Source organism: Gastrolobium bilobum, unplaced genomic scaffold (assembly GCF_033153095.1).
Source record: "Gastrolobium bilobum isolate Gb01-03AN ecotype WA unplaced genomic scaffold, APGP_CSIRO_Gbil_v1 utg1409, whole genome shotgun sequence".
NCBI lineage: Eukaryota > Viridiplantae > Streptophyta > Magnoliopsida > Fabales > Fabaceae > Gastrolobium > Gastrolobium bilobum.
The window spans coordinates 138379-156617 of record NW_026898052.1 but is presented as its reverse complement, the minus strand read 5'-3'; the positions used below and the strand labels follow the sequence as shown (position 1 = coordinate 156617).

Here is an 18239-nt window from a genome sequence, read left to right as displayed (position 1 = left end):
TTATCAAATAAAATCACAATAAAATTAATAATTAAATATTAAGTTAAAAACATTTCAAATTATTTATTTTGAAATTAATTTATAAATTGTCTTAATTTTATTTATTTATTTTAAAAACATATTTAAAAATTAAAAATATATATTATTTAAGAAAAATTAAATACATAGTATCAAAATAGGATATTTAGATCAAAAAAATAGATAAAACAAAATAATATTTGATTTTAATTTATTTTCATGATAAAAAAAGTCAATTTTTTAAAAATGTATTTTTATTTATTTGTCTTAAATGCATTAGATGAGGATATAAAATAAAAAAGAGGGGGAAAAAATTGTATATGTATAAAATTATAAGGATATAAATTATTTTTTTTGGAGTTACCCAACCCTAATTATCTCTTTGAGACGAGTTGGCTCCCTCCGGTATCCTCACGAGCTTCGACTCTTTGAGCCAGCTATGGGACTAATCCGGAGTGCGGGGGAACAGTATGGCTAAAGGTTCAGCCCCCTCCCCAAGAATGCATTCGGCGGGAATCGAACAAGAGATCTAAGTGTCATAACCACAATAAATTTATAAATGAAAATTTGAAATCACGGAAAATTAAATAATAAATTATTTAAATACAATTGACCTAACAAGATTAAAATCACATGGAATCAAATAATAAATTATAAAATCACACTGGGTAAAAAAAAAATTCAAAAAATGTATTGTGACCGTGTGGCTAAAAGTTGATTTTAAATCAATTAAATAACAAATTACGCGCAGTTTTCTCTGAAAAACTGGAATTAGCTTTTCAATACTTGTTCTTAAAGAATCAAACCGAAGGCGTGAGTTCTTCAGCGGAAGAAAATGCACAGATTCAAACACTAAAACAAGCAGCAAATTCACATAAGCTGATAAAGAAGCTTTTTAATAATTTTGATAAATATGATAAAGAATCTGCAAGAACTGCCTAACCTGATCTTGGACGGTTAAATAACACATCACAGTTAGAAAATCAGTATATGACAGTTCCATGCTGGCGCATCGAGAACATGCGTCTCTTTTGAGAAAGCTGCACTATTATTTGACTTTGATGAACAAGTAAATTACAAAAAATTTATTGGCCTTTTCCCAGCAACTTCTGAGTGCCAAGATTTCCATGCTTCCATGTAGTGGGAGAAGACGTCTCTCACAGCTGCATCAGAAGTAACTCAAACATCAGTTTAGTTGAATTTTCAGCAATAGACTAAAATCAAGCCTCAATAATAATGGTTAAACAAAATATTAAATCTTCCCAATTAAAATCATTTGTAAACTTTCACTTGGGGCTTAAGTTAATGATAGCTACTAAATCTGAATTACTATTATTCAATGTGGAATAGAGATAATTAGACCTTCAATGGCAATTAGAGGTTGCCGGCAACTCCAGAAATGGAGTGAAGAGAGATAAGCAGTTAAGCTCTACAGTATGCTATAACCAAAAAAAGTATAGGTGTCTTTAACTCAACTCACCAATTTTCGAAAATTGAACTCAAAAATCAAGTATAGGTGTCTTGTATATGTAGTATTGGAAATGAACGTTATTGGTTATGTTTATGCTTGTATAAATTGGTAGTGGGAGCCAAGTGAAGTGATGATGGAGGAACTTCCCTTAGAACCACCAAGTGACCAAGCATAGATTCTTGAATTTCCAAGAATTTGGTAAATCTCAACCTAAACCTTGTGGAAATTGTCAAATTGGTAGTGTTGGCATATGGATATATTGGTATGTGTATGTTAAACTAATTGACGTATACCTTGAATAGGTTGTATTGGTGACTTTATCATGGTGTGAATAAGTCATTCGGGCTTCTAGCCTTAAGTTGTCAAGTGTAGGGTAAATTGTTCAACTCAAACCTCTTGATGAATTGTTAGCTATTGGATTGTTATTTTATGTATAGCACATAATTATGATCACATCCACACTTTTGGCATAGGTTCACATAGTGTGGGATTTGGTGACTTGTTGCTTGGATACCAAGAAAGCGCGTAAAAGAAAGGTCTACAAGAGGTAAATCTTGTTTTCTTGGGATTTTATTCTTTCTTGGTTGTTCTATCATGGTCCAATGGGATTATGGTTATATGTTTGTATGATTGAATGGATGTTAGATACTTAGTATAGTTGTATTCATGTAGATATGTGTAGAAAATCAGGATTAGAATCTTTTCGCTTTTATTTCCTATTAATTAGTGATTGAATTTTTCCTTTAATAGGAATTTGAATTTTGAATTTGCTTCGATAAGATAGGGCTGATGACTCATTGCTGAGTCATTCTTATCCATTTTTTTCTCATTTACTCTTGTATAAATACCCCTATTAGTGTAAATTAAATGTATCAATTTTTAGAAAAACCATTGTTTTACATCTTTCAATATGGTATCAAAGCGGATTCGTTCTTCCGCTAGATCGGTCATCCTCAAGGCTGGGAATACCCGTATATAATAAAATATAATCTAACCACTTCCTAAAAAATCACTAGGTCAGCTTTAAAAATCAAAAGCCCTTCATATTTTTTTTCCAGTTCTGTCCCAGCCAAACGCGCATTGTTCGCACCGGAGTAACTGTTCACGCCAGAACTGTTCACGCCAGAAACACTTTTCACGCCGAAGACACTGTTCATCGAATCTCATACAATTTGTTCTCAAGCCATTTAGAAATTCCATTTAAAAACCCCATTGTTCTGCATCAAAAAAAAAAAATCCTATGGCGATATGAAGCACCGATACTCCTTAATTTTTTTTTCAACGTATCGGATACGCGTATCGGACACGTATCCTTTGGTAATTGACATCCTGTATCATCGAGAACGTATCGAAAACGCGTATCGATGCTTCATAGGGCGATACAGCCAACCTAGATGTGCCTATTGCTCTCGGAAAAGGTACTAGATCTTGTATTGCTCATCCTATTTCTCATCATATCACGTATGAAAAGTTGTTCCTAGGTTTTCGTGCTTTCAACACTATGTTAGACAGTACAAAAATACCAAAAAACATTCAAAAAGCACTTGATGATCCAAAATGGAGGAATGAAGTCTTTGAAGAAATGGATGTGCTCAACAAAAATGGAACTTGGGAGTCCGTAGCATTACACAGAAGAAAGAAAACAGTAGGTTGCAAGAAGGTGTTAACAATCAAGTTTAATGCAAATAACAACATCAACAAGTATAAGGCCAGATTGGTTGCCCCTGTTGCCAAGCTTAACACTATCCGAGTTCTTCTATCACTTGCTGCCAATCTTGATTGTCCCTTGCAACAATTAGATGTAAAGAATGCCTTCTTAAATGGTGATCTACATGAAGAAGTTTATATGGATCCACCACCTGGTTTTGAAAAAGAATAGGGTTTAGTATGCAAGTTGAAGAAGTTTCTTTATGGTCTTAAACAATCCCCTAGAGAGTGGTTTGAGAAGTTTACTCAAGCTGTTAAGGGAAGAGGATTCCTCCAAGCTCAGACTTATCACACTTTATTTTTAAAACCTCTAATGGTGGTAAAATTGTTATTCTCATTGTTTATGTTGATAACATAATTGTCACAAGTAATGATTGTAAGGAGACAAGCTCTTTGAAGAAATGTTTAGCTGATTAGTTTGAACTGAAGGATCTTGCACCTCTCAAATATTTCTTGGGCATGGAGGTTGCTTGAAGTAAGGCAGGAATTTCTTTAACTCAAAAAATATATTCTAGAACTGTTACAAGAAAGAGGAATGCTTAGGTGCAGGCCAGCAAAGACTCTAGTTGAACCCAATATTAAATTGGGAATTAAAAATAGGAAAAAAGTTAACAAAGAGAAGTACTAGAGATTGGTGGGGAAGTTGATCTACTTATCTCACACTCGGCCTGATATTGCATTTGCAGTTAGCATGGTTAGTCAATTCATGCATTCTCCTAAGGAAAAACACATGAGTGCAGTTTATAAAATCCTCATGTACCTCAAAAACACCCCTGGTCGAGGATTGTTCTTTAAAATAGGACACAAGAGGATGATTGAAATATATACAGATGCAGATTGGGCTGACTCTGCATTTGTAACATCCTGAGCGCTGACGAGGGCGGGGAGTGATCGCCGGTGCAAAGAGGCACGGACAAGGAGCAGCTCCTGACAGGCTTCCAGCGGGGCGTTACATGCATGAATGAATCGAATGGACACCCGAAAAAGAGGGATTCCAAAGGCTGTGCAGGTACAAGGCTGCACAGTTTGGGATAGATTATAAGAATTAATTGGTACTACCTATGCTAACAAGATGTATCTGTTTTCGGTAGCCCGGAACGGAAGAACTCCATAGTTAAGCGTGCTTGACTTTGAGCAATTCTGGGATGGGTGACCTCCTGGGAAGTTTTCCCGGGAAGTGTGCGAGTGAGGAAAAAGCACATTGAAAAGTCTCGTGTTAGTATGTGGGGATAATCATTGATTCTTGAAGCTGGTGGGCATGTAACATCCCGAGCGCTGACGAGGGCGGGGAGTGATCGCCGGTGCAAAGCGGCACGGACAAGGAGCGGCTCCTGACAGGCTTCCAGCGAGGGGTTACATGCATGAATGAATCGAATCGACACGCGAAAGAGAGGGATTCCAAAGGCTGTGCAGGTATAAAGCTGTACAGTTTGGGATAACTTATAAGAATTAATTGGTACTACCTATGCTAACAAGATGCATCTGCTTTTCGGTAGCCCGGAACGGAAGAACTCCATAGTTAAGCGTGCTTGACTTGGAGCAATTCTGGGATGGGTGACCTCCTGGGATGTTTTCCCGAAAAGTGTGCGAGTGAGGAAAAAGCACATTGAAAAGTCTCGTGTTAGTATGTGGGGATAGTCATTGATTCTTGAAGCGGTCGGGCGTTACAGCATTGGACCGAAGATCCACTTCAGGATATTGTACCTATGTCCGGGGAGATCTTGTGACCTGGAGAAGTAAGAAACAGATAGTTGTTTCCCGAAGCAGTGTAGAAGCAGAATTTCGGGCTCTAGCCCATGGTATTTGTGAAGGAATTTGGTTAAGAAAACTCCTTGAGGAATTGAACATCTCTTTTTCCCTACCTATCAGAGTGTATTGTGATAATAAGATTACTGTCAGTATTGCTCAAAATCTAGTTCACCATGACAAAACAAAACATGTGTAGGTTGATCGCCACTATATCAAAGAAAAATTAGATGATAAAAGTGTGTATGATGTATATTTCTACCAAAGAGCCGATTGGCAAGTTGGGAATGATCAACATTTACCTCCAAACTTAAGGGGGAGTGTAGAAAATAAGGATTAGAATCTTTTCGCTTTTATTTCCTATTAATTAGAGATTGATTTTTTCCTTTAATAGGAATTTTAATTTTAAATTTGCTTCTATAGGATAGGGCTGATGACTCATTAGTAAGTCATTCTTATCCATTTTTTTCTCATTTACTCTTGTATAAATACCCCTATCAGTGTAAATCAAATGTATCAATTTTCAGAAAAACCTTTGTTTTACATCTTTCAATAATATGTATATGTGATGATTGATGGATTGATTTATGGTTCTTGGCCAATGAACACCTACATGTATATACCTTCCTTGGGGACCTAAGGCCTTGGAAGTTTATTATCCTTGGAGATCTAAGCACTTGGACTATCATGTACAGACCTTCCTTGAGGATCTAAGCTTTTGGAAGGGTATGAAAGAACCTTCCTTGAGGACCTAAGCTCTTGGAAGGGTATCTATGGATTTTCTTTGAAGACCTAAGCTCTTGGAAGTCTTATGTATGCTATGAACTATATGATGTTTCTATGCTATGTTATCTAATCTTTCATGTAAGAAGTGAACTCTTAGATGGAGAATTACACCAAAAACCCATGGTTTACTGAGATGTGTATCCCATCCCTGTTTCAAGACCATATTTCAAGTGCTCCAAGTGCAGGAGAAGAGACCTCCCAGGACAAGAGGCCCACGTAGAGCATGAGGCTCAATTACTGGAGGGTTGACATTGATATGTTTATGTGATACATTGGAGATTTGCTTATGATGTGTTTGTTGTTATTTTGATGACAGATTATATGTCTAGACACTTTTTGTATAGCCTTATATGCTTATGGAAACACTTGTACAGTTTTGGTATAAGGCTTGTTATATATATGGCAGATGTTGCCTATGTTTATTTTAGTTACATATTGATGTAATTATATGGTCCATATATTGGATTGATAGATACCATGGTATGTGCTACAATGGCTGGGACAAAGGATCGCGATCCCGCGAGGGGGAGCTAACTCCAAAAACCCGTCCTCAGTTCGGTTTGTAGGCTGCAACTCGCCTGCATGAAGCCGGAATCGCTAGTAATCGCCGGTCAGCCATACGGCGGTGAATTCGTTCTCGGGCCTTGTACACACCGCCCGTCACACTATGGGAGCTGGCCATGCCCGAAGTCGTTACCTTAACCGCAAAGAGGGGGATGCCGAAGGCAGGGCTAGTGACTGGAGTGAAGTCGTAACAAGGTAGCCATACTGGAAGGTGCGGTTTGTATGCTTGTTGATGTATGATTATGTTTATGAAATTTTTGATGTATTCATGTAAGTATTGGCACGGAGCCATTTCATGTATGAATCCATAGATGGATTCTAGGTTTATGTTAATGGACAATTTGAAATATGTATTGATTATATTATATGTCTATCAGGTTCCTATTATGAAAGTGGGAATAATCTCTATATGTCCAATTTATAGTCGAGATGTTGTCCGTGAGATTCTATCTGAGGTGAGGTGGTATATGTTATCATACTCAAGTAGTCATTTACCATTACTTATGGTTTGCAGAGTTATCAAGTATGAATGTTGTACAAGTATGAGATTGTACAGTTGAGGATAGTATGAAAGAGATAATATGCATGGTAATACATAAGGAAAAAGAAAGAAAAGGTTAGTTCACATAGTTACCTAGTGTTAGATGTGATACTTTTAATAATTCTTCCACTTAATTATTTAAGTATGTTGCGCTTAATACCATATGCAATACTAATAAATCGGTTGCAAAGGGACGTTATACCTCACTTAATCGATATCTAACAAATGTGAGGCTTCACTACTTATATTTGGATACCCAACATTCTCATCTTCAAGTGTAAGTCTCTAGCCCACATTTGCTCCCCCTCAAGCAGAAGATTCTTCGAGTATTCATTAGGTTACATTAAGGCTTGGTCATTAAGTCCTCCAAAATGTGGTCTTTTCCCTAAGGGTAATTCCATCTAACGGGGAACCGTTTACTTTCTTAATTCAAGACAGATCATAACATCTTGTTAGGATTGACTCCATCTTGCTAACAGCACTCTCCTCCAACGAGTGGCATTTCCTTTGGGGCGGCTCCAACTAGGTACACCTAGAATATTATCCCCAAACGGCTCCGGGATTCTAACATGAATCCCCTGAACATATATAAAAATTTTAACAAATCAAACTTTGCTTCAATCAATCAATTTCCAATGATAAGTTTGAACATTATACTTTTAAATCAAATATTTCATATTCAAACTCTATCGAACACTCCATAATAATTAATAATATGACAAATCATAAATACGATGTTATTATGTAAAAATTCATAATATGTAAATTCAAAAAATGAGAATTTAATTAATCACAATATGAAATATTTGTTGCCCTATGTATATGTTACTGAACAATAATATTACAATAAAATTTGAAACAAATATAATAATGATAAAATATGTCATCATAATCATTATTCACTCAGCTCTGGAAAAAAACGAAATCACTTCTAGTATCTATCTAATCTGAGCACCAAAAAAATATTTTGACAATGCCTTAAAATTATTCAGGATAAACTAACAATAAGAAGTGAGGAGATTAGATAAAATTCCTGAATTTATAATCAAAGCTCGGGAAAACACCTACCCAAAACAAATATATGCAAAAATGTGACAAACACGTACAAGAAGCCCTCATCAAATCAGATTTTCTTACTAAAAAGATTGGTTAAACGCAAGATGTATGAGGCTACATGCGGGCCTCCCACATCAGCCCTAGGTTATTACAATTGGAGAAATATTATACTTACTACCTATTTTTCTTATTACTTGTTACTACCAAATCTTAATCGTTGATTTCTGTCAATCTAACGGTTGTAATTTATGGAATCATACTTATTAATTAATTATTAATTTGCAATAAATTATAACCGTTAGATTGACGAAAATCAACGGTTAAGATTTAGTAGTAATAAGTAGTAAGAAAAATAAGTAGTAAGTATAACCTCACCCTTACAATTGATGTGATTGTATATCTGATTAATAGAAGTCCATCTAGTGCACTACACGGAGGAATACCATAACAGAAGTGGTCAGTTAAAGAAGTATATTACTCTTATTAAATAGTTTTCGGTTGTATTGCATATGCTCTTAGGGTTTTATAATTCTCATTTAATATGAGAATTCAAATTTTCCTATACACCCTTCGATTTTCGTGCTGACATAAATTCTACATATAATTTTTTCTAACACATGGGTCCCACATATTTTTTATCTCTACAACATGATAATTGAATTCTCATTTAACACGAGAAAATCAAACCCCATGCTCTTATTGACAAGGAGGATAAGAAAAGCTTGATGATAGGTCCCAGCATCTTTATCGAATAGACGAATACGATGATGATGAGTATGGCAATAAACTTTGGGAAATTAGATGTGAAAATTACTTTGTTGCATGATTGAAATTTGTTGAGTATAGCATATTATGTACCAATGCCCATTGCATTCCTTTTTTGTATTGCTTTATGAGCATAAGTATAGCATATTCTGTATCGATGCCCATTGCATTCCTTTTTTGTATTGCTTTATGCGCATAAATGTAGCATATTCTGTATAAAATGCCCATTGCATTCCTTTTTAGTATTTTTTATGCTTCTTTGTCGTTTAGCACTTTTTATCGTTGCCTTTATTTGTGTACCTAGTATTCACCTTTTTTTTGTATGAATTAGACTGGTTGTCAAGGTCTAGATAAGGATTCATAGGTTGAGTTGTCAATTCCTATCTAGTCTACAAAAGCGTTGTACCGTGCCCTCTTTTCGAAAGTAGATCTAAAGTATCTCTGCTTTCTTTCCTTTTTCTCTCTTTACGATCTATTAATCTCATGTTGCATGAGATAATGCAACAGAAATAAAATTGATGGGTCCACTACTTTTCAAAAAATAAAATAAAAAATAAAATAATGGACTCCACTATTTTGTATCTATTGCATGAGATAATTATCTCATGCAATATGAGATAATTATTTTCTTTTATTTTTTTCTGATGTATTCTCTAAGGTTTTAATAGCTATCATGTGCGGATCAAAAAATTTGCAGCAACACTTACTTCCATTAGAATCTGATTCCGTATCTAGAAATTTTTTTTTTTTTAATTTCAGGATCCAACTCCGTATCTTATGTAAATATATTTGCTGCAAATTTTTTCATCAGCACTGAGAGCAGAAATGAGGAACCTATTCTCTAAATCATAAACATTGTAAAACAAGTTGTGACTACTTTAGCAAATCATTTCAAACTTTCAAAGCACATGCGTCCAAGCACTCGAGCCCAAATGGATAAGATGGCAATGGTTTTGTGTGCATCAACAGTTGGAAGTTTGACATATGCTATGGTGAGCCTAAGGCCTGATATTACACAGCCGATTGGAGTTATCAATGCCTAAATGCAAAATCCAAGCAAGGAGAATTGGAGAACAATAAAGTGGATTCTAAGATATCTAGAAGGGACATCCACTTATTCCTTTGTTATAAGGGAAATTCTCTAGAGATACAAGAATATGTGGATGCAGATTATTCAGGTGATCGAGATAATGGTAGGAGCACCACAAAATGTCTTTACAATGGGATGTACAACAATGAGTTGGATCTCTCAACTACAGAAAATAGTGGTAATGTCGACAACAGAAGATGGTAGGTGGAGATCACAATTGCCTCTAAGGCAATCATGTGGTTATAATGTTACATGGAGGAATCATGTCGAAATCCACCTATTGGTACGCTACGGAGTGATAATCAAAATGCAATGCATTTGGCAAAGAATGCTACCTATCATTCAAGAACAAGACACATCAAAAGACATTATCATTTCATCACATCGACATTAACAGTAATGAATTAAAGCTAGAAAAGTTCGACGGTTCAAAGAATCCAACAAACATGATCACCAAGGTGGTTGATAGAGAAAATCATTCTTTGTAGACTACTATCATTGGGATTACTTCAAGACATTGATGAGTAGTATCACTAAAACACAAGATTGTGAATCCTAAGGATCATGTTGTATGGTTAAATATTATCTTCAAGTGGAAGATTGTTAGGTGCGAACACAATTCAGCCACCATTTTGAAAAATATGTTTGTCCCTTTCCCGTTACTTTATTTTTCCTATATATCGATACTATGGTTTGTCAAATGAAAATGCAAGAGAGATAAAGAATTTAAAAGAGCATGTTAGAGAAAGAACAGAGAGAGAGAAAAAAAGGTCAGGGTCCCTCAAATAGTTCACTCGAAAGCAGTTTACCGATCGGCAATTCGAGCTTATCGCTCGGCACTCTGATATTTTAACCGACCAGGCGATCAGCCTACACAACACAACCGGGGTCGGCCAACACAACACAATGCAACACAAGAAAAACGGTTTGAAGTCATGAGCTTACTGGTTATGTTGTGTAAGCTGACCAATTAAGACATAAGAGTGCCGAGTGGTAAGCTCGAATTGTCGATCGGTAAACTGCTTCCGCGTGAACTATTTGAGGGACCTTCTCCCAACAATGGTATCAGAGCCCGATCATAAAGGGTTCTGAGGTAACGAGATGGAGACCAATGGCATTGCCCATGATGGAAATATGTTTAAGCTGACTATTGACAACTTCACTTACTAGAGACCGATGATAGAAGATCATTTGTTTTGTAAAGACTTGTATGAGCCTATCCTCAGTGTCGAGCGGGCTGAAGGAAAGAACGAAAAAGAATGAGAGATCCTGAACAGAAAGGTCGTTGCCATGATCAGGAAATATATTGACAAAAGCCTCTCTTAGCATGTTTCTGAGTTTACCAATGCGCATGAGTTATGGATAAAGCTGGAGTTCATGATACAGAAGAAGACTACTAGGAACAAAGCGCATTTAGTTCGCCGACTTGTAAAGCTTAAATACAAGGACGATATAAGCATGATTGAGCAACTCAACACTTACAAAGGTGTTGTGAATCAAGTATCAAAGGTTGAAATGAAAATTTATGACGAGCTCAGGCTCTCCTACTCCTTAGTTCATTGCCAAAAAGTTAGGATACACTGACAGTGACTTTGAGCAACTTGGCTCCTAAGGGAAATCTAACAATGGACACTGTGACACAGACAGTCTCCTGAATGAAGAATCTAGGAGAGGAGAACGCAACATATCCAACATGTCTGATGCAAACGTAGCTGAGAGCACAGAAAGGTCTGATCGCCGAGGTAGAAGTAAGAGTCGGGGTCACGACAAGTCCAGATGCTGATCTAGGCCGAAATATGAATTGACTAAATTCTATTGTGGGAAATCCTACTACAAGAAGCCTAACTGCTGAACTTTGAAGAAAGACCACAAGAGCAGCAACGTCAAGCCAGATCAGTTAGAACCCAAGAAGAAATAGGACAAGAGCACCACTCTTGTGGCTGCAAACTCTGATGTTGAGATCTTCCTCCTAGATGAAGACAAATTTTTGAATGTTGACTGGACAGAAAGGGCAAATGGTGGAGAATTGTTAGCATTGCCTTGCTGGAAAGAAGCATAGAGTATCCTTTGTCCGACCGGATCAGCTCAGACGACGTAAGTATATTCAAAACCTCGTCCACACCGATGTCTACTCCATGGGGGAGAGATCGCTCGGTGGAGCTCAAAACTTTGTTTTTTTTTACTAATGACCATTCCCTCAAAGTGTGGGTGCATCTGTTGAAATCTAAAAATCAGGTTTTCCAAGCCTTTAAGCAATTTTATGCTTATCATAGAAAAGGAGACCAGCAAGAAGTTGAAAGTTGTCTGATCGGATAACGGGGGAGAATACTATGGCCATTTGATGTCTATTACAGGGCGACCGGAATAAGGCTCAAGAAGACGCCCCCAAGACTCCTAAGTTGAACAAAGTTACTGAGAAACAAATCAATATGTGAAAGTTTGGATTTGAAAAAAAAAAAAAAAGAGTTTTTTCCTCTGTACAAGAGTGATTCTTGTGTGAGGCAAAAAAAATTCCTTAAGGTCTACTGATAATATTATTGTAATTCTATAAAAATTTCTCTAGCAAATTTGCAGGATTGTCTCTACGCAAGAACATAGCCCAAATTTTGAGTGAACCTCGATAACAAACTGTTCTCGTGTCTTTCTCTTTTTTCCTCTGATCAAACTATTTTATTTTCTGCCAATAGTTTGCTTGATCTAGTTGTTTGAACCGGTGATCGATATTCAACATATGACTGTCACGCAAAGATGAAATGTTACCTTGGTTTTGATACTGTGGACGATGCAAAGTTGCGAGACTGTCCCAATCATGCACCCGCTTCACACTATTGTCCTTAGAAGCTCCAACTTTGGGCACAGAATCTGGAGCGAAAGGGCCAAACTGATAGCTCCTTGAAGTCTGTTTTGCATCTTGTTGTGAATCGCTTTTCTTTGGCTGAGCCAGGCAACTATGATTTTGCTGTTTATTTTTCACCTTGGAGTGTTGGTAAATGTCCCCGTTCATGAACAAATCAACTTCATTCCGCTTAAAACTTATGTTTGTGATGTCATTTCCAAACATCCTTCTCCTTGACTCGTTGATATTTGAATTGTGAGCAGACTCAACTGACTCGCTCAATGTTTTCGCTTTCAAGCCCAGCCACCGGAATGCTGGTTTTCTTGTGTCTCTTGTATGGGTCTGCATCAATTGTAGAGTCATCGTAAGCTTACTGTAATTCCTAAGAATATAGATAGTTGTAGGGAAAATTTTACATAGTAAACAAAAAACAATGTGTCAATCCTATTGTAAAGGAAAATTTAAAGAGAAGCGAGGCGGAAATCACCTTCTCAATAAGGTTCATGGAGGATAGCACATTTGCAATATCATATAGGCGTCTGACTTTTGCTGAAAGACCAAAAGGTCAAGAGTTATTACAAGTGAAAAAGTTCCTCGCTTCTTCCTGTGTCATTGGATAACAAACAAATGCAAATTGCAGTATTACTCACTTCTCATTATTGATGTATTATGGGCATTTCCAAGCAACAACTTTGCAGCTTCGTCAAGGGAGATCATTTCAATCTGGTGTGATTGTTGGAAATTATCAACATACTAACAAGTAAATAGCTAACAAAAATATACATTAATTTGGAATGTCCAAGAAACAGATGGTAAATTTGCAACGCTCACATTAGAGCAGACAAAGAGCTTAATAAAATTCTGAGTAAGCAGCGCCAGAGATTTTTCCCTTCTGTTTTCTGCAAAACATAAATGAAGCAGTGTCAATCCTTGAAATGCCATAATGCCCCAATTCAGGGATGTGCACGGTTAGGTTCTTAAACCGAAATATGACGCTGTTTGGTTTGGTTCATGGTTCAACTTGATTCATTTGATTTTTTCACTCTCGTGGGAATGAAAATGGTTCGGTTCAATTTGGTTTTTAGCATGAACCAAACCGAATCAGTAAAATGATATAATTCTTGAATTGGTTTGAAAAAATATAATTATTTTAATGCGGATAGGATGGATTTAGGATTCGGTTGATTCATTTACGTTTCACATTTCAAAGAATAAATATCTATCGCTGCCCTCAAACCACATTACCTTTGAAGTCCTTACTAATATCTAAATAACTAAGGGTATATATGTAACATCCTGGCGCTCATGAGGGCGCGGAGTGATCGCGAGTGCGAAAGGGCATGGACAAGGAACGACTCCTGGCAAGTTTCCAGTGACGGGATGCATTAATGAATCGAATCAACACCCGAAAAAGAGGAATTCCAGAGACTGTGCTGGTATGGGACGATACAGTTTAGAATAGCTTATAAGAATTAATTGATACTACCTATACTAACAAGATGCATCTACTTTTCGGTAGTCCATAACGGAAGAACTCCATAGTTAAGCGTGCTTGACTTGGAGCAATTATGGAATGGGTGACCTCATGAGAAGTTTTCCCAGAAAGTGTGCGAGTGAGGACAAAGCACGCTGAAAAAACACGCTGAAAAGTCTTGTGTTAGTGTGTGAGAACAGTCGTTGATCCTTGCAAGTTGTCGGACGTTACAATATAAATGGCACAGTAGGCATCAACAAATAAAGCATTGCAATTCTAAACTAATGGATTCTCCTATTCAATCCTTAATTCAGTGAAATACATAGAAATTTGAATGATTTCCGAAGTAAAAGGACAGTAATTTTAAAATACCATTCTTCAAAGATTTTACAAGAGTGGATGAATTAGGATTTGACTTGTCACTCTGATTTTCCATACTCGGATTTAATGTTATTTCTTCATCCTCCTCGTCTTCAGAACCCTAAGATAAATCGTTAACAACATATTATTTACCATTCTAAACAAATGCAATTAAAAAAAAATGTTTCATTGCAAGAGAAAATTGAGACAATCCTACTAACTTTTGCATTATCGTTGCCACCGTCAAAGGAATTTGGAATCTCCTGCAGACCCTCATCCTATAAACGAAACAGAAATCTAAAACTATTAGCAGACTTGGACAAGTGTATTCATTTAACATAATATTTAAAATAAGAGAGCAATTAGGAGTACGAGTTAGAAATCAGGATGACCTTGAGTTCTTGTAAAGCCTCCGGAATTGCTGCAAAGCCTTTCCAAGTATATTGATTCTTAGCTTTTCTTGCAACCACCTACAAGGCACATACTTGGTGAGATAAGAAGATAAAAAATAACTGAGGTTGAAGAGTGAGTTAGATAAATGAAAAACTCACTCCGACACTTTCCAATATGTTAACGATATCGTAGATCCGGCGCCTTTCAACCCCTGAAAAGAACAATTGTTATCTTGGGATTGTTCTTATCTTTGGATGAATGAAGTGCTACGTCATCAAGGGAACAGAGGAATACCTAACTTTGAAGCGGCCTCATCGAGGCTGATTAAGTGGACGCCATCTTTATTGTACAAGCTCAAGAAACTGCAGGATCCAAATTAGTTCGTTAATTCAAATTAAAGAGAAGAATGTGAGAGAGAGAAAGAAAAAAGGGAGAGGAAATACTTGGTGCATAAGAGACCCAGAGATTTGTCTTTACGGCTATAGGTGTGGTGCTTGGGAGAGGCGGTAGAACAAGACATTAGATAGATAGATAGGTTATTCGAATCTGTACATGAAATGAAATCGATCCAATGAAAGAATAATTTAGGATAGATTCGTTTGTTTTCGTTTTGTTTTTTTTTTCATTTCTTTTCTTTTCAAGATATAATGAGCGGGAACTTGATTACAGGACGCGCCCTATCCGGACTATTTTACGAAATTACGCGTTTGACCCTCGTCCCCGGCTCCTGCCCTTTATCGTTGTTCATTAACCTTAAAAACAAATCATGATTCACCAAAATCACCGCCAAATCTAAAAACTACGTTATTATGTGTTAGGGGTGTACATCAACCGATTCAAACCAATTCAAAACGCGGTGACCGAATCGAAAAATCGATAACTGAATAAATCAAAAACCGAAAAACGAATAAAAATCGCAAATTTTAATTGGATTGGATCGGTTTTCGGATTGGTATATGAAAACCAATCCAATATATTAATTTTCATCTACCTACTTGAGTCTTTTTTCAATCATAGTCCAAAAATTTCTAAACTTAATACTCATTAACCCATCAACTAAACTCAAGAAAAAACCTAGTCACATCTAATTAACAAAATTTCATCTATATAAAGCTTCATATCTTATAATCCAAAAAAAAAAACTATATTATCTGATGCTTTTGTATTTAAAAAAAAATATTACAAAGCCAATATACACAAAAAATCTTATTGGCGCAATAATCATGAAATAAATTTTAAGATTTTCAAAAAATCGAAAACCGATCCAATCCAAACCGAAAACAATTGGATGGGATCGGATCGGATTTGAAAAAAAATCAAAACCGAATGGAAGATTACATGATCAAACCGAAGAAATTGGATAGGATGATGTTTATTTCCAAAACCGATTCAATCAAGACCACGAACACCGCTGTTATGGGTCATCAATTCGGTTTGGTTGGGTAAAAAAATTTAATAATACCGTATTTTTTCTTTTTTCGTGATTCAGTTTAGAAAGTGATATTCATCCTAAACATTTTTCCATTAAAAGCCATACCAACCCACGTTGTTCATTATATAACAAAATGCAAGCTCATTCGTTTCATTAATCTTTTAGAGCAGAAGAGAAACTAAGATTATCAAAAATTTGATAGAGGAGATATTTTTTTATTAAAAAAAAAAAAGATTTTCGAGAATATGGTGGAAATATTTTTTTTCAAATAAGTTACGAAAAAGTGTTTGGAAGATCCAAAATTATACTAATACTATGGGATAATAAAAAATACCATGTATCAGATGGTATTTTCATTTGGATTTCTATAGTTAAAACTAAAATGATGGAAAAAAAAAGTTTCCCGCGAATATTTTTAGTTTTCTCATATCAAACGTTAAAAAAAAAATGTCCGACTCCACTTTCCCAGGCTTTGTTTGGGAGTTGATTTTAGGAGGAGAAGGAAAGGAAATAGAGGGTTTTAGAAAGTTCTTCCCTTGTTTGTAAATTTAAAAAAATGAAGGGAGAGAATTGGGGATTTTTACTAAATCCTCCAAAACCCTCATTCTTCTTAAAATTAAAGTTCCCCCAATTTGGGGGATTTGAAGGAAAAAATATTGAAAATTATTTATCTACCCTTAACATTAAAATGTGAAAATTACATAAATGTGAATCATTTTTAAATACGACATTACATAAAAGTCTCAAATCCCGATAGAATTTATCGACGAAAAATATTTCGTCAAATATAGTGATGAAATTTTTGATGAAAATCATATACTTCAAAAAAAAATTGTCAAAACTAAAGACGAAATTAGATACGGCACCAAATTTTGCCATAATCAGTGACATAAATTTTTTACGAAAACAAATTCAGTCAAAATTATTGATAGAATCTAAATTTCGTAAAAAATTTCCACGAAAATATTTTCGTCCAAAATTTTGAAGAAACACATTTTCATCGAAAAGTTTCGACGTAAAACAATTACGTCAAAAAAAATTTACGAAAAATATTTCCATCAAAAATTTTCAACAAAACAAATTTTCTTCAAAATTTGTGACTAAAAATATTTCTGTAAAAAAATTTAGGCGACAATTTTTTTTGTCAAAATTCTTTATGGCATCTAAATTTTGTAAAAATATTTCACAAAAAAACATATTAATCAAAAATTTTGACAAAAAATATTTCCATCAAAATTTTCAACTAAACACATTTCCATCGAAAAAAATTTACGAAAAAAAAAATTCTTCAAAATTCTTTACAGAATTTAAATTTTGTCAAAAGTTTTCGACAGAAACATTTTCGTTAAACTTTTTTGACAAAAAAAATTTCTATCAAAAATTTTCGACGGAAAATATTTCCGTCAAGTTTTTTGATAAAACACATTTCTGTCAAAAAAAATGATGGAAAAAATATTTTGTCAAAATTCTTTACAGAATCTAAATTTCATCGAATGTTTCGAATGAAACATTTCTCTCAAAGTTTTTGACAAAACAATTTCTGTCGAAATTTTTGTAAGAACACATTTCCATCGAAATTTTGAACAAAAAACATTCCGTCAAATTTTTTGACGGAATTCTTTTTTCATTTAAAACATTTGATGGAGGAAATCATTTTCATCAAAACTTTTGACGAAAACTAAATTTCGTCAAAAAATTAATTTTGTGAAATTTTTTATCGGAGAAAAAAATTCGTAAAAGTATTTTGACGAAAAAATAATTTTGTGACCAAATTTTCATCGTTTGCAACGTAGGAATTTCGTCGAAAATATGATCTTTTTTAGTATTGTGAAAAGTACATAAATAATTTGGTTATAAATTTTAAATTTAATTTAATTTGTAAAATATAATAATAAAATAAAATGGTAAAAATATCTCATTAACCCTATATTTTTCTCTCTTACCATTTTTTTAACTCCCAAAAAAAGAAAGGGAATACCCATCAATTTCTTTCTCTTCCT

The 18239-nt window shown here is 35.1% G+C and overlaps 1 protein-coding gene across 1 annotated transcript; it reads right to left on the bottom strand.

The window, feature by feature from the left end:
* Positions 1 to 1092: 1092 nt before the first annotated feature.
* On the bottom strand, positions 1093 to 15327 carry LOC133312448 (E2F transcription factor-like E2FE). The gene is made up of 11 exons (XM_061513641.1): positions 15251 to 15327; positions 15102 to 15169; positions 14966 to 15018; positions 14807 to 14884; positions 14636 to 14692; positions 14427 to 14535; positions 13412 to 13479; positions 13231 to 13303; positions 13068 to 13129; positions 12505 to 12922; positions 1093 to 1181 (listed from the first exon to the last, which is right to left on the bottom strand). The coding sequence occupies exons 1-11, from the start codon at positions 15325 to 15327 to the stop codon at positions 1093 to 1095; spliced, it is 1152 nt and encodes a 383-aa protein (XP_061369625.1).
* Between the last annotated feature and the right edge of the window lie 2912 nt (positions 15328 to 18239).

What these genes read in the sequence shown, in the direction of transcription:
- LOC133312448 (XM_061513641.1), bottom strand. Translation starts at nt 15,327, where the DNA reads ATGTCTTGTTCTACCGCCTCTCCCAAGCACCACACCTATAGCCGTAAA. An exon ending in AGCTCTTTGTCTGCTCTAAT is followed by an intron (nt 13,304 to 13,411) that starts GTGAGCGTTGCA and finishes CAATCACACCAG; the next exon opens with ATTGAAATGATCTCCCTTGA. An exon ending in TAATACATCAATAATGAGAA is followed by an intron (nt 13,130 to 13,230) that starts GTGAGTAATACT and finishes TTGGTCTTTCAG; the next exon opens with CAAAAGTCAGACGCCTATAT.